General features: G+C 47.5%; 1 protein-coding gene across 3 annotated transcripts in view; it reads right to left on the bottom strand.

The window, feature by feature from the left end:
• Window positions 1-2,822: 2,822 nt before the first annotated feature.
• The window catches only part of LOC100085655 (zinc finger and SCAN domain-containing protein 29-like), a 30,249-nt gene continuing 17,596 nt past the window's right edge, over window positions 2,823-15,475 (bottom strand). For all 3 annotated transcript variants that reach the window (XM_029074472.2, XM_029074473.2, XM_029074474.2), the window contains exon 7: window positions 2,823-8,154. In XM_029074472.2, coding sequence (XP_028930305.1) covers window positions 7,250-8,154 — 905 coding nt within the window. In that variant the 3' untranslated portion in view covers window positions 2,823-7,249. The remainder of the gene's footprint in view (window positions 8,155-15,475) is intronic.

The following is a 15,475-nucleotide window of genomic DNA, read 5'->3' as shown; positions in this document are numbered from 1 at the left end:
TACCTGGAGCCAGTCATACACTCTTAGCAGTGGGTCAGTGGCTCACCACTCTTTCAAGCAGGGTGAGGATTTTTAAGATTTTATCCGAGTGCTCTTTCCCAAGTCATTTAAAAAAAACAAGGGCTAAAGCTGAAAAGATTTTAAGTTTTTCAAAATGCTTTCACTCCCCAAATGAATTTAAAGTGAATTTAAAGAATCCCTCCTAATTCTGCCAGTTGAATGAAGTTGATTTTGTGCATCTCTATGATGAGTGGTAAAAATCTCTGCTGTCGAGGATAGAATCAGCCATATTTGGGAATGTTTCCTGGAAGAACTAGTCATTTTAAAATGCACCATAATTTTAATCTTTTTTGCATGATTTCCCCTCTCTCTGAATTTATAGAGAATGGTGATGCTTGTGTAATTGGTCAGTTTTTGCCCATTTCCTTGTGACATCATTCATCTCTCTCCAAAATAGAGCCCTCATCTCCAAACCAAGATATGGGCATTGTTAAATTTTGGATTAAGGTTGGAATCCAATACCCTAAATTAAATAATAATTATGGTATTTGTTAAGCGCCTACTATGTGCAGAGCACTGTTCTAAGCGCTGGGTAGATACAGGATAATCAGATTATCCCACATGGGGCTCATTTTTTTTAAATCCCCATTTTTGCAGATGAGGTAACTGAGGCACAGAGAAGTTAAGTGACTTGCCCAAGGTCACACAGCATAGTTACCTGACCATTGCTTTGAATGATGAAAGACAGCTGTAATGTGATTTATTTTTTTTTACACCATTCACTTTATCTGCAAATCCTGGAAGGAGTAACATTTCAGAACACTTGCCATGCAGATGATATGGTAGCTGAATCATAAAAAGTAAATCCTGGAAGTTTTGAAAATTTCAACGTTTAAAAGAATTAAGTCAAATTTTCACCAAATTACCTCTGAATTACGAGACCAGCTGAGATGAATAATGCAATCCTAGATCTTTGTCTTTCCCAGTGGTCCGTGAGCACGTAGATTGGGAGTGGGGATGAGTCCCATCCGCTGCCCCTCTACCTCCTCCTGCCCATCCACTTTTTAGTTATGCCCGCCACTGCTTTGAGTCCCAGAACTGCCAACCCTCATCCCCCTGGCCCGTGGTTAATAATAATAATAATAATAATAATGTTGGTATTTGTTAAGCGCTTACTATGTGCCGAGCACTGTTCTAAGCGCTGGGGTAGACATAGGGGAATCAGGTTGTCCCACGTGGGGCTCACAGTCTTAATCCCCATTTTACAGATGAGGGAACTGAGGCACAGAGAAGTTAAGTGACTTGCCCACAGTCACACAGCCGACAAGTGGCAGAGCTGGGATTCGAACTCATGAGCCCTGACTCCAAAGCCCATGCTCTTTCCACTGAGCCACGCTGCTTCTCCAGGCACCCCTACCTGCCTCCATGGACAGTGTTTTTCCGCCGCTTCTGCCTGGACCAGCCAGCCTTCTTGCTGCCCTCGTGGCTTTTTTTTTAATGGTATTTGTTAAGCACTTACCATGTGCCAGGCACTGTATTAAGCGTTGGGGCAGATACAAGCTAATCAGGTTGGACACAGCCCACATCCCACATGGGGCTCCCAGTCATAGTCCCCATTTTTCAGATGAGGTAACTGAGGCCCAGAGAAGTGACTCGTCCGAGGTCACAGAGCAGACAGGTGGCAGAGCCGGGATTAGAACTCGGGTCCTTCTGACTCCCAGGCCCGGGCTCTATCCACTAGCCCACACTGCTTCTCCAGGCAGGTTAACCCACCTCACCCCATTCTCCTGCTGAGCCCAGCGGGCAAACTTTTGTCAGAACACGTCGGCTTCCACCGCCCCCCCGACCATTAGTCCTAGGCTTACGTTCCCTCCTGCCTCCTCCGGCCCCATGTATTCGGTTCACTGTGGTGTCCAATGAATTCCTTAATGGGAAGCACCGTTCCCCCAGGGGTGAGTCCAAACCTCCCTCTCCCGTGGGCCTGCCCTCCTATTACCCTCCCTTCCCGTCTTCTACCCAACTACCGGTTCAGAATCCAATGTGGTTTCTAGACCGTGAGCCGGTTTCTAGACTGTGAGCCCACTGCTGGGTAGAGATCGTCTCTCTCTGTTGCCGAATTATGCTTTCCAAGCACTTAATAATAATAATAATAATAATGTTGGTATTTGTTAAGCGCTTACTATGTGCCAAGCACTGTTCTAAGCGCTGGGGAAGATACAGGGTAATCAGGTTGTCCCACATGAGGCTCAAAGTCTTAATCCCCATTTTCCAGATGAGGTAACTGAGGCACCGAGAAGTTAAGTGACTTGCCCAAAGTCACACAGCTGACAGGTGGCGGAGCCGGAATTAGAACCCATGACCTCTGACTCCTAAGCCCAGGCTCTATCCACTGAGCCACGCTGCTTCTCTACTGCTCTGCACACAGTAAGTGCCCAATAAATACGACTCAAATGAAATGAATGGGGGAAAATGTGCAAAGGTGGCCCACCAATCATATTTCTTCAGCGTTTACTGTGTGCACAACACTGTACTAAGCGCTTGGGAGAGAACAATATAACAGACACATTCCCTACCCAAAATGAGCCTAGAGGGGGTTTCCTTGCATGTAAGGAGGCTATCAGCAGGGAGCCAGGAATCCGGGAGAGATTGAACTTTCCCCACTATGTTGAGCTGTTTTGAATCCCAGTTCATTCCCTTACCTCTTCTCCCCGCCAGCCCACCTCACCCCGCCCCGTGTGTCCTCCCACTTCTGACTGCAGTGAGATGGAGAAGGGAAAGTGAAGTGGGGTCATGTAAATCATCTGACAGCTTTGGGCAATAAATCAAGTCAAACAAGTCTTTATTGAGTGCCCACAGGATGCATAGCATTGAACCAGGCACTAGGGATACATTTTAAAGAATAGACATGGTTTCTGCCCTCAAGGAGTTTACAATCTAATAGGGGAGTTAAGACTAACTTACATCAACACACACATAGATAGATAGAATAATTACAAGAATGAGATGAAGGGGAGGAATGGGTCACAGGTTGGGCCAGTGGGTTGGATGGGCTTAATCAAGGGAGTAGACCCCCAGAAGAGCAGAGACAAAATGCAGATGATCAATGAACTTTCCTAAGGCTTTCCAAGTGCCCCCTACCTTGCCACCACATTTCCTCGAAGCAGAAGCTGGAGGAAAGTAGGAAAACCACTCCTTGCAAACTGAAACAGGCAAGCGCGCACAGGCGTGCGTCCGTTTTTCCTCCGGCTGGATTCCATACCTCCAGGGTGGCTCTAGGTATCCTGGCCTCACTCTAGGTGCGTGGCATATGTGGGCTTGGGGTCCAGAGCGAGGGGTAGAGGGTAAAAGGGGCAGCCACGCCCTGGAGTCACTTTATTGACCTTGAGCATATTCACCTCTCCTATGGGCTACAGTTAGTTGTCCTTTGGTCAAAAGATGCTGCTCCTGGGGGTGAACTTTACCTTGATAGGGGTAAGAGGTGAAAAGAGCAATGCTGATCCACTTTTTCTACTCTTTGCAGGATAATTGGTCCAGCAGGGTAAGTTGATTAGAAAGCTGGGCCCACCTAAGGCCCGTTAACATCCCCTTCCTTTCCCGTGTTCACCCTATTCTCCTCCACGTCACTTTCTACCTCCAACCTCACTCGCCCTCCAACCTCACTCATTCCTTTGTCTTTTCAAATACACTTACTACACCTGAAACAAAAGGGAAGGTTAAAAAAACAAAACAAAACAAAAAACAAGGAAAATCGATAGAGTTTGAACTTTTGAGTGGAATGTATGAGTTCTGTCCTGTTTGGGGGAGGTGTCCTCGGTGGACCTGGCCATGGTGGGGAAGCTGCCCTACACTAGCATGAGGTATTTTTCTAGCAATTACATTGTCCAGCATTTACCTTGGGCTGAGATGTCCCAGCTTCCCATCTCAGTTAATAATCATAATAATCATGAAAATCCTATCAGGTAACCACAGTGCCAGGCACTGTGCTAAGTGCTAGGGTCGATTCAATATAAGTGGATCTGAGTCCTTCGGTCCCCAGGAATTCACCCACTGCCAACTTTTCTCCCCACTTCCTAGCTCAGAACCTTTCACTCCCAACGCGGGGCTTCCCACAGAACTCACCCCCACCTTTTGGCCTACCCTCAGATGGGACCGACCTCTCTCATGTCCTTTTGTCCTCCTTTCTAGTTCTGAAGTCAGCAGCTGTCACAGGGCTTAGTGTCCAGAAGAGGATGATGTTCCAAACCTGAAGGGTTGGATTCAATTTCTCAGGAAAGACCAGGTCTCCGTAGTAAAACTCGGAAAGAGGTGAGAACCCAGAAACTAATCAAAGGGGAGAAAAGCTTTCTGGGACATGAGCGATTCAAACCTGCTCGCTGGGCTCTTCAAAAAGGGAGTGTTTGTTCAGCTGGCCCCAGGACCATTTCTCTGGGGGTTGTTACTTAGCACCAGATGACTTTTAGAGGAGATAAAAATGCCATTATCACTAGGCTAGTTGCGGGCTTTAAGTGCTCTGCTCTGCCTTCGCCGAGACCTCCTCATCAACAGTATTTATGGCACGGTGAACCTTGTTCTAGGGACTTAGGAGGGCAGACAGAAATCTACCAAATGATCCCTGCCCTTGATGAGCACACAATCCAGTGATGCACTTCAAACCCTCTGCTAGATTTACCAGAACTTTTCTAGTTGTGGCTTGGACTTCTATTCCCAGGATTCTTTAGAAGTTGGCATTGTGTGTCAGTTCCCCATCCAACCCCTGGATGCCCCTTCTCCGGTGCCCTGATTGGTACTCGGCCTACCTGGTTCCTCACCATCCCCTAGTTAGCTCCATCCAGTGCTTTAGCCTGGGCACCAGTTTGAACGGATGGATCTATGTGTTCCAGCCTGTTCATACATGTGTAGTGTGTTCCTGGCTGTCCCTGTGCAGAGAGCACAGCCGGCTTAAAGTTGTGCAGAACCTGGTGCAAAATATGAATTACTGAGTTCCCCTGCTTACTGGGGGCAACTAAGAGAGGAGGGCCAGAATCTGAGAGCCACTGCTAGGGCTTCAGTTCAAAATATCTCTTTAAAAATCCTTTTGAAATTGTTACAAGTCAAAAGGATTATGGTAGAAAAAAATGCATCTTTTTCAAATTTAAAACTTGAATGGGTCAGTGGCTTCTCTAAAACATAAAAATGACCTGATCAGGGACAGTTAATGACACTGGTGGATCATTTTCCCTAGCTCTCCCACCCTCTGCTCTATATTCCTTCTGGGCCTGCTACAATGTGGCACTTGGTGGAGGAGTAGACATCTCTTTCTGATTGTCCACTGGAAACTTCCACTCGGTTTTCTTTCTGAAATCTGACGGCCAAGGCGCCGGGCTCAGATTCCACGTCACTAGGACTACAAGTCCTAGGCAGTCCTCAACATTGGGGCAACATAATCTCATATTATAATGAGAATTACAGAATGCTCTTCCCAATTCACTCACTTTCTAAAGGCTGGCAGTGTTGAAGGAAAGACTTCTGCTTCCAGAATGCATTATACTGGAGTCAGGTCTGTTTTGCAGCACTACCTGAGCCTGACCGTAATCCAACTGGAATTTGGAAGGCCCTGGTGTGGCAATTAACCATTTTGGCAGCCCAATAAATGAAACAGCCTTGACACTCATGCGTTAGATCAGTGAGGATGCCCAGTGCACTATGTGCTGGTTGGGTCTTTCTGCCTGTGCGTCCAAAGACTGTGCCTGTCTCCATGAACTTGAAACTGTGTCTGATGTGGGCTAGCATTTGCGTGTGGGAGTGTTAGACATCTGAGCAGGGTGCTCGGAGAGAAAGAAAGAGGCAAAATGAGTGGGATTAGAAGTGTGGGAAGGATGAACAACCTTCATCCTGGGCTCCAGTATTCAGGTCTCTGGAATTGGTTTCTGGGTTAAGTGGCCGAAATGGAAAAGAAAATATGGCTTTCTTGTTCTGTAGGCCACTCCCTCCCAAGTCCCCTAGTTGGAGGTTTCCCTCGCCTCTGAGATGGGTTTTGTTTCATTTTACATAAAGGCTTCCTGACTTCCACTGACTCCTCCTCCTCTTCTGGCCCCTCTAGCCTAATAGTAGTCCTGCCCTATATGAGAGTTTAGAAAGCATGGCTCTTCTGCAGGGGGTTGGGGAATAAAGTAATAAATCCGTAATAGCCCTAAGCTTTCTGTAAATCCTACTAGCCCTGCCCCAACCCACCCTTTAGCGAAGACGAGGCTTGGTCTCTGGGACCCAAGTCTCTGGGGCTGGAGGCCCTCAAAAGGTATACAGCAAGTTGCATGCTCAATGAACTTCATCTCACTTAAGTCTAGCCTCCGGGGAGCCTGGCAGCTCCATTCTAGAGCCGGGTAGCCCCGTGTTTCGGGTCCTCAACCCTAGCAGGCTAGTCTAAGTACTGGCTCAGAGATTTGAACCTACAGGATGGAACTCACCCATCCTCGGAGGGACCTTCTCAACCGGGAAGTGACCTATACACGGGGCCTTGGAAAGCCGGTCCTCCTGCTACATGAATGGACAGATGGGAAGGAATTAAGAAGGAAAAACTCTAGGAATGCATCAAAATTAAGCATGTAATTTATGCAGGGACATGCAAAATGATGCAAATTTAACGAAAATTAAATACATTTTTTTTAAAGATGCAAATGTACTGGTAATATCTGCATAACTTTTTCAAACATCTGGATGTGAGTCCAGGCAAAATCCTAGTGGAGACCCTGGCCTTAGGGACTCTTCCATAGAGGAGAGGTTCTCAGGGGGAGGAAGAGATGCTGTCACCGTGGGCATCCTCCCTCCAGTCAGGCGCCCATCTTTGAGCCCAACCCTGAAGCATGTCGAACCTGCATTTTTCTGACTCTCCTCTGAGCTGCTGCAACAAGCTCCCACAGTCAGTCGCCCGGCTGGGTAACAATCACTAAACAGGAATCACAAATGGAACACCCAGCTCTTATCTTCTCCTCATGTGACCCAGAGAAACTGGGACAGATGTGAGAGTCATGGCCCGATTTATCAAGTCAGTGGCAGAGCTGCAAGTGGGACCCAAGTCTTCCGACTCCTGGGCTGTCCACCTTTGGAATTTGGCTTGAGATATACTAGGAGCAGAAGAGCTGCTACACGAAGCGGAGGGAAAACCCCAAAGATTCTTTCCTAAACCTGATGGACTATTTTGATAGGATAAGTAGGAATTTTGAGAGGAGGAAGGTGGGAGCTCCCAAAAATGGTTTTCCCAAGCCTGACACCTTTAAAGCACGCTACTCCCCTGCAGGTCCTCTGGGGTGTAACTAGGTCTAGGCTGTAGCAGCAGCTTTTCTCTCCTGTGGATACTCCAGTGTTTGGTAAGGTGAGAGCTTCTATTAAAGCTTTTTCCGCACTGGGGACATTCATAGGGCTTCTCTCCTGTGTGGGTTCTCCAATGTGCGCTGAAGTGGGAGCTGTTGTTGAAGCTTTTCCCACACTCACCGCATTTATAGGGTCTCTCGCCAGTGTGGGTTCTCTGGTGCACTATAAGACTTGAGCTCTGGTTGAAACACTTTCCACACTCGGCACACTTAAAGGGTTTCTCTCCCGTGTGAATTCTCCGGTGCACGATAAGGCTTGAGCTTTGATTGAAGCATTTCCCACACTCACCACATTTATAGGGCTTCTCTCCCGTGTGTATTCTCCGATGGGCACACAAGTTTGAGCTGTGACTGAAGCTCTTCCCACAGTCGAGACATTTATAAGGTTTCTCTCCTGTATGGATTCTCTGGTGTCTAATAAGGCTCCGGCTCAGATCGAAGCTTTTCCCACATTCGCTACAGGTGTGAGGATTCTTTATCTGATGGGCTAGCTGATGGGTAATAAGGTGGGAGCTATGAGGAAAGCCTTTCCCAAATTTGAGATACGCAAATGAACTCTCCCCCAGGTACGGCCACTGGAAGCCTAGGACTTTCTCTAAATCCTCCTGAGGTGTCAATCTCTGCTGCCTCTCTCCTTGGGGGTTTTCCCATTGCCATCCTGAACTGCACTCATTCTCAAAAGCTTTTTCCCAATCAGGATGCAGAGGAGCATCCATTTTGGGTCTTCCTGGAAATGTCCCGTGTAGTTTCACTTCATCAGAAATTTCTTGCTTGGGATTCTTCTTAATACCATTCCCGAACTCAAAACCTGAAAAAAGGGACAGACATTGCAGAGGTCACAGCAAAAGGAAATGATGAAAGGAGAGAAAATGTTAAAACCAAATGATTGGCAAGGCAGGGATGCTGGCCCACCATTTCCCATATGCTCATTCCCCAAGGCCGTTGGAAGACCAATGTCTTCCTTTCCCGAAAGGGCTGACTCGTTCTCCTCCCGTTCTTGAAGCCCTGAACAACTGGTTCTATGGCTCTGGCATTTCAGCAGAGAAAGAGATGAGGGGCAGTTTTGAACTTCAGATACTTCAAGTTCCGACAAGTTGCACAAGGTTTCTCGATCTACATGCTGCTTCAGGTTCACGACACATCGGTTCTGACTTTACAGCATTACCCTCTCTTACGGCACTAGTCTGGGAAGGGGAGCAATGGACGCACGGGGAACCGCAAAGAAATGGACAATCTGAAAAAATATAAGGGGTGGGTTAGAATTGGGGGGGGGGGGGTAGTTAAATAGGGGAGGGAAGAGTGAGAGGCTGGGGACAGGGAGGATTTGTCTGACCCCCACCATGGATGGCCAACCTGTCCATTTCACTTCAGATGAAGTGAAGGTCAGCTAGCCTACTGTGGAACCTAACTCAATATAAATTATCATAATACTGTTTACTTCTAATGGATTGGGTGTATAATTCAGGATAATTTGGGTAAAAACAGGGTAGTTGATCTTATTTCAGGGACCCATCCACAACACTGTTCCTATGAGGAAGCTGGTTCCCATTTTCCACATTTCACCTTAAGATGCTGTTTTTAGGAACCAACTGGGAATTTTTTTGGAAACATTGCTTCTAGAAAAGATAAGGGGATATGGCACCCTGCGTTAGTCATTGAGTGGTTGTTTGGACTCAGAGTAGGTTGATATTATTATTACTATTACGGTAATTATTAGTAATTACAGTATTTGTTAAGTGTTTATTATGTGTCAAGCACTGAACTAAGCACTGGGGACAAGATAATCAGCTCCCACATGGGATTCACAGCCTAAGTAGGAGGGAAAACAGGTATTGAATCTCCATTATGCAGATGAAGGAACTGAGGCACAGAGAAGTTAAGTGACTTGCCCAAGTCACAAAGCAGGTACATGGTGGAGCCAGAAATAGAATCCAGGTCCTAAGTCCATACGGCTGGTGAATGTCCAAAGAGAGTGCTGAAGGAGGGGAAAAAAAAGGTTCCATTTGGGAGCATTTCATAAAAAGGGAAAATTGGGTTTTATAAGGATGCCGAAGACATTACTCTTGATGGGTGAATTGACAATCCTCTAATACTGTGAAAATACAGTGTACTTTGAGCCTATCATAATGGCAGTACCCTGCCAAGTACCATATGTAGAAATTCCACCTATTAAGTACTACTGCACTCGCCTGGCCTTTCTTGTGCTGTGGGATTGATTATGAAAATTCTCAGAAGAGAGTTCAGTTGGGTCCACATGCAACCCTGAGCTTTCACTAAATAATAATAATAATAATGATAATGTTGGCATTTGTTAAGTGCTTACTATGTGCAGAGCACTGTTCTAAACGCTGGGGGAGATACAGGGTAACCAGGTTGTCCCACGTGAGGCTCACAGTTAATCCCCATTTTACTGATGAGGTCACTGAGGCACAGAGAAGTGAAGTGACTTGCCCACAGTCACACAGCTGACAAGTGGCAGAGCTGGGATTCGAACCCATGACCTCTGACTCCCAAGCCCGGGCTCTTTCCACTGAGCCACGCTGCTTCTCTTGAGCCACGCTGAAAAGAGAAATATATTTGTTCTCCTCCCCAAACCCTAAAGGCTCAGCTGAGTGGACCCTGAGTCCGATGTCATTCCCTGGCTTAAGGGCCAGCAGAGCCACTCAGCAGAACCTTAGCGCCTCAGCAGCTCTACTGCGGGCCGCATGGCCCACCCCACTGTGGCCTGGGGCTAGAAAACGTTCATTTTCTCTATTTTAATGGTGTCAATGCAAAAGAGTAATAATAATAATAATGACATTTGGTAAGTGCTTACTATGTGCCAAGAACTGATCTAGGCATTGTGGAGGGATACAAGGTAATCAGGTTGTCCCATGCGGGGCTCACAGTCTTAATCCCCATTTTACAGATGAGGGAACTGAGGCACAGAGAAGTTAAGTGACTTGCCCAGAGTCACACAGCTGACAGGTCGCAGAGCCGGAATTAGAACCTATGACCTCTGACTCCCAAGCCAGTGCTCTTTCCATTGAGCCACGCTGCTTACTGTCCTCTAACACATGGAATCTTACTGCATCCAGCATCCAACTTTCTAAACCCGATGTTATGAAGTGGCAGGCCCTCCCTTCTTCAGAGTCACTCAGTCTGAGCGCCTTAAAAGTTTCTGAGTTACTCCCCATGCATGGCCTTCTTATCATCACCTCCCTAAGCCTCATCCTCCTCAGCGTTCTTTCCTATGTCCCTCCTCCTAATTAGGGTTAGGCCCGTCCTTTACCTGTCCCGACCTCAGGTCCCTGCCGCAGTGTTACAGGTCACGTTGGCTAACCCAGGGTCAGCTGTGGGTAAGGTTGGCCAGTGCTGCGTTGAATGAATCAAAGAGCAGATGCCTGATTGGACCTGACTTTCTCAAGTGCTTTCTTCCTCACCCCCAGGCCTCCTCCACTCAATAATCCTTTCCCTGGGTACCCCAATACTCCTTTCCTAATGTACCATCTCTAATCACCACCTGCCTTTATCTTCACCTTTAGTTTATTTTCTCCCATATTATGCTCCCTGATGCCCATTATGACTTCCAGAAGACCCATCTCACATCATTCTCCCCCTAAATCACCAGAAGTAATATGATGTCTCAGAAGGGACAAACTCAATTTGGCTTTGGACACTGACCAAGGGACATAAGGGGTAGAATCACGGTGACCATCTTACCAGCTTCCCAACCCACTTCCTGGCCAACCATCACTGGCCAGCTGAGAACTTGCATTTGGGATGTGAATCCTCTTGGATTCCCCATTCAGTATTTGTTTCAACACTATTGATTGAGCCCGTGGAGTACCGGGCACTTGGAGAACGGAAAAGAAACATACAAAAAGATCAAACAACAGAAGTTGCAGTCCCTGCCATCAAGAGGCTTACAGTCTTGTAGACTGTAATTTCTTTGTAGACCGTACGGTCCTTGTGGATAGGAATTGCGTTTACAATTCTATTACTGTACTCTCTCATGCACTCAGTACAGTGCTCTGCACACAGTAAGCGCTCAATAAACACCACTGATTAATAGAGGAAACAGTCATCTCCTCAGCAGGCTCCAAATCTGGGCTTCTGGAATTAATGGAAAATACTTTTTCAGCACTTACTGTGTGCAGGGCCCAGTACTAAGTTTAAGCTCTTGGAAAAATACAACAGAAGCAAAAGACAGGATTACTGCCCTCAAGAATCTTACAATCTACAGGAGGAGAAAGACAATAAAATTACTTACAGTTAGGAGTGAAGAGAGACTAGGAAGCTGGAGAATTTAATAAATGCTCAACTAGCGCAGCACATAAATATGTATATAAGAACCACGGGTGACAGAGCACAAGAGCTAAGGGGGAATTAGAACGTTATCAATCAATCGTATTTATTGAGCACTTAGTATGAGAAGAGCATTGTACTAAGCACTTGGGTATGTGCAATAAAACAGTGTCGGTAGACATGTTGAGAAGCAGCGTGGCTCAGTGGAAAGAGCACGGGCTTTGGAGTCAGGGCTCATGAGTTCGAATCCCAGCTCTGCCACTTGTCGGCTGTGTGACTGTGGGCAAGTCACTTCACTTCTCTGTGCCTCAGTTCCCTCATCTGTAAAATGGGGATTAAGACTGTGAGCCCCACGTGGGACAACCTGATTCCCCTATGTCTACCCCAGCGCTTAGAACAGTGCTTGGCACATAGTAAGCGCTTAACAAATACCAACATTATTATTATTATTACATGTTCCTTGCCCACAATGATGTGGGCAGAAATGGGATGGTGAAGGCCATGGGGATGGAAGAATCCTGGGGTACAGGGATTTTTCATCAGCACTGGGAACAGGAATACCTAGCTACCCTATATTCCCAGTTTCCCCAGCTCCTTACTTAAACCAGAACTCCCCTCTTTTGTTCCAGAGGACTGGGAATTGGTAACTGTGAGGGAGAGGTGAGAGGGCAGCAGGTGGGTGGTTAGAGTACCCGCTGATGAAGAATCTACCAGTAAGAATGATAGCTAGATCTCGGTCCTGAGGCTTCAGGACCGATAACCTGCATGAGAAATTGAAGATGGTGGCAGTGGTTTTCACAGTGCTGCTCACTCTCTCTTTTCTCTGCCAGGTATGTACCCTATGGAGCGTGAAACACAAATTGGTGGGGGTGTGGGGAGAAGAGGTTATGGCTGGCCCCTCAGAGATTTGGGGATTTTATCCATCAACCAGAAATCTCCCTGGGACACTCCTTCACTGAGGCTCTGCTGAGGTAATCTCACCTCTGGCTACAACTGTCTCCTATTTCTGGTCTTCTCTACCCAACACAAAACTCCCACCTTGGACACACACCCACTCAATAAAACCACACTAGGGAACAAACACTTCCCCCCTTTCAAACATCTCTTTCCTCCCTGCTAGGCACCTAGCTCCTTGGGGCTTAAAAACATTTTTTCCTCCGGATATTCCTGACTTCTGGGATTTTGCACAGAATCATGGATGTACCGCTACTTCTTCTGGGGCCAAATCTTCCTCTAGGCTTTCATTTTTGCCTTGGGCTGATAAGGAGGAGAATAATGCCAATAACGATGATGGTATTTATTAAACTCTACAGGCCAAGAACCATGTTAAGCACTGGGATGAGCCCACATGGCTGAGAGGGAGGGAAAACGGGTGCTTTATCCCCATTTTACAGATGAAGAAACTGATGTCCCGAGAAGTGAAGTGACTTACCTAAACCAGCCAGCTGGGACTAGAACCACTGTTTCCTGACTCCTGCTATAGACCATGGCAATTTGGCTTGTCCCTAGGCCTCTTCTCTGCAGTCAGTTTGGCCCTGGGCCAGTCCTATCACAGGAGTTGAATTTTAAACCTGGGGTCATTGCTCTGGAGCAATCCTCCCATGTGTCAACACTGAGGTATGTCTTGGGGGTCATAACTAGGGGCTCTGCTCTATTACAGAATGGGAATGTGTCTTTTTATTGTTGTACTGTAGTTTCCCAAGCTCTTAGAGTACAACACTCCACACACAGTAAGTGCTCAGTAAATACAAAAGAATGAGTGGAATACAGACCTCGCCTAGGGATGTCCCAGGGTTGGGCTGGGCTTCCTGAGGCTATTCAGGGACCTGGACAAACACCACTGATCCATCTGGATTCATCTGGGATTACAGAATGCTAAATGTTCCTCTATGGAAAACAAAGGGGTGAAAAACCATTTCATCCACTTTGAATGGGTCCAACAGGCTTGGGTATGGATGACTCAATCAATCAAAGGTATTTGAGTGGCTTCTATGCGCAGGGCACTGTACTAAGCACTTGGGAGACTTGAATACAACAGAATTAGCAAACATGTTCCCGGTCCATAACGAGCTTACGGTCTAGAGAGGGAGGCGGACCTTAATATGAATAATATATAATGTGTAAGTCAAAAGCTATGTACATAAATGCTGCGAGGTTGAGGGTGGGGCAAATATCAAATATGATGAATATCAAATATCCAATGTCAAAGACATCCTGATGGCTTCTGGCAATTAAGCCATGCTCCTTGAAGCTCGTACTCAGAGTCACCCAGTGGCCACTGATCCACTGTGCTTGAACCCCCTAACCCACAAGATGGGTCTGGGAGGTTCGGGTCACGACCAGGGAGCCAGCCGTACGGCCTAGTGGAAAGATCACAGGCCTGGGAGTCAGAGAAACTTCTAGTCCTGACTCTGCCATTTACCTGCTGTGTAACCTTGGGCAGGTCACTTATCTTCTCTGTGCCATTCCCTCAAGAGGAAAATGGGGATTCGATATCTGTTCTCCCTCCTACCTAGACTGGGAGCCCCATGTGGACAATAACCGGTCTCATCTGATTATCTCGTATCTGCCGTAGTGCTCAGCACAGTGTCTGGTGCAAATAATACAATTATTATTTTTGTGTCTATTCCAGTGCTTAGAGTAGTGCTTGGCCCATAGTTAATGTAACTGATACGGCCATTACAATTATTAGCCAGGCCAGCTTCTAGCCTGATGATTCTCGTGGGGATAGAGAGGTTCTGAGACTTTTGGGGGTTTTTGACAAGACTGGGGGACGGTTCCAGTAGGCTGAGATGGAACCAGCTCCCTAACTCCTAGGGACCAACCATACCCACCTGAACCCCCCAATTCCCCAAAGATATCAGACCCCAAAAGTATCCCAAAGCATTTCCAATGTGTCGCAAAGTCATGCTGGTGGATGAGGGACCCACCCCTCACCAGGACAAAAACGCCACTGTTCCTGCTGAGATACCAAAAGGGGTTTACGAATGCTGTGTTTTCAATTATTTTCTGAACTCCCTAATCAGCAAATGATTAAAAATGGGAAAATAATGGGATGAAAATAGGCCACATCTGAACTTCTCCTGCCCTAAAAACACGGCAAAATGGATCGCACTCCACTTTCCTCAACCACCCAATCACCGGCCACTGCCACCAATCTCCCCCCGCATCATGCCACAATGCTTTACACTCCTGACAGACTCCCCGGACCTGCCGTGGCTCCGCAGGGCCCCGCCCCAACGGGGTCCCAAACCTAGGACTCCCAGCCACTCCCAACGTGTGGGGGGCAGAAGATTGGGGGTGGCGCCCCATCCCCAAGGTGGGAAAACAGGATTGCTGACACCACTGCGGGGGGAACGACATCACTGGCATTATCATGGGTCGGGGTGGAGGGGTGTGGGGCAGAGGTCAGGGGCCACTGGGGAAAGCATCACAGCCGCTACTGTTGGGCAGGGGAAAGCGTTGACATCACCCCCCACCCCCGCAAACGGAAGGAGAGCAGAACTGCCGCAGTCTGGCCCTTATGCAACTCCCGTTGGAAGTGCGCAATGCAGAGAGCCGGATCAATCAATCAATATTATTTATTGAACGCCTACTGTGTGCTGAAGCAGGCATCTCTGAAGGAGAGCAGTGGGGGGAGGGAGTTCTACCAGGTCACCTTGGGAGAGGAGTGAAGGGCCGGGGAGCTGCAGCCCAGAGCCCCGGGGGGGGCCTGCAGCTGGTTCAGCACCACACCCCGCTCTCCCAAGGGCCTACTGCCCTCCTACATACAGCTCAGGGGCCAGCAGGGACAACGGACCCCCAGAGGGAACCGAATCTCTGCTGCCCCGTAAACTGGGAGA

This window comes from Ornithorhynchus anatinus, chromosome 11 (assembly GCF_004115215.2).
Source record: "Ornithorhynchus anatinus isolate Pmale09 chromosome 11, mOrnAna1.pri.v4, whole genome shotgun sequence".
NCBI classification, from domain to species: Eukaryota; Metazoa; Chordata; class Mammalia; order Monotremata; family Ornithorhynchidae; genus Ornithorhynchus; species Ornithorhynchus anatinus.
Note: the sequence above shows the minus strand (reverse complement) of the source record. Positions and strands in the feature narration are given on the sequence as shown.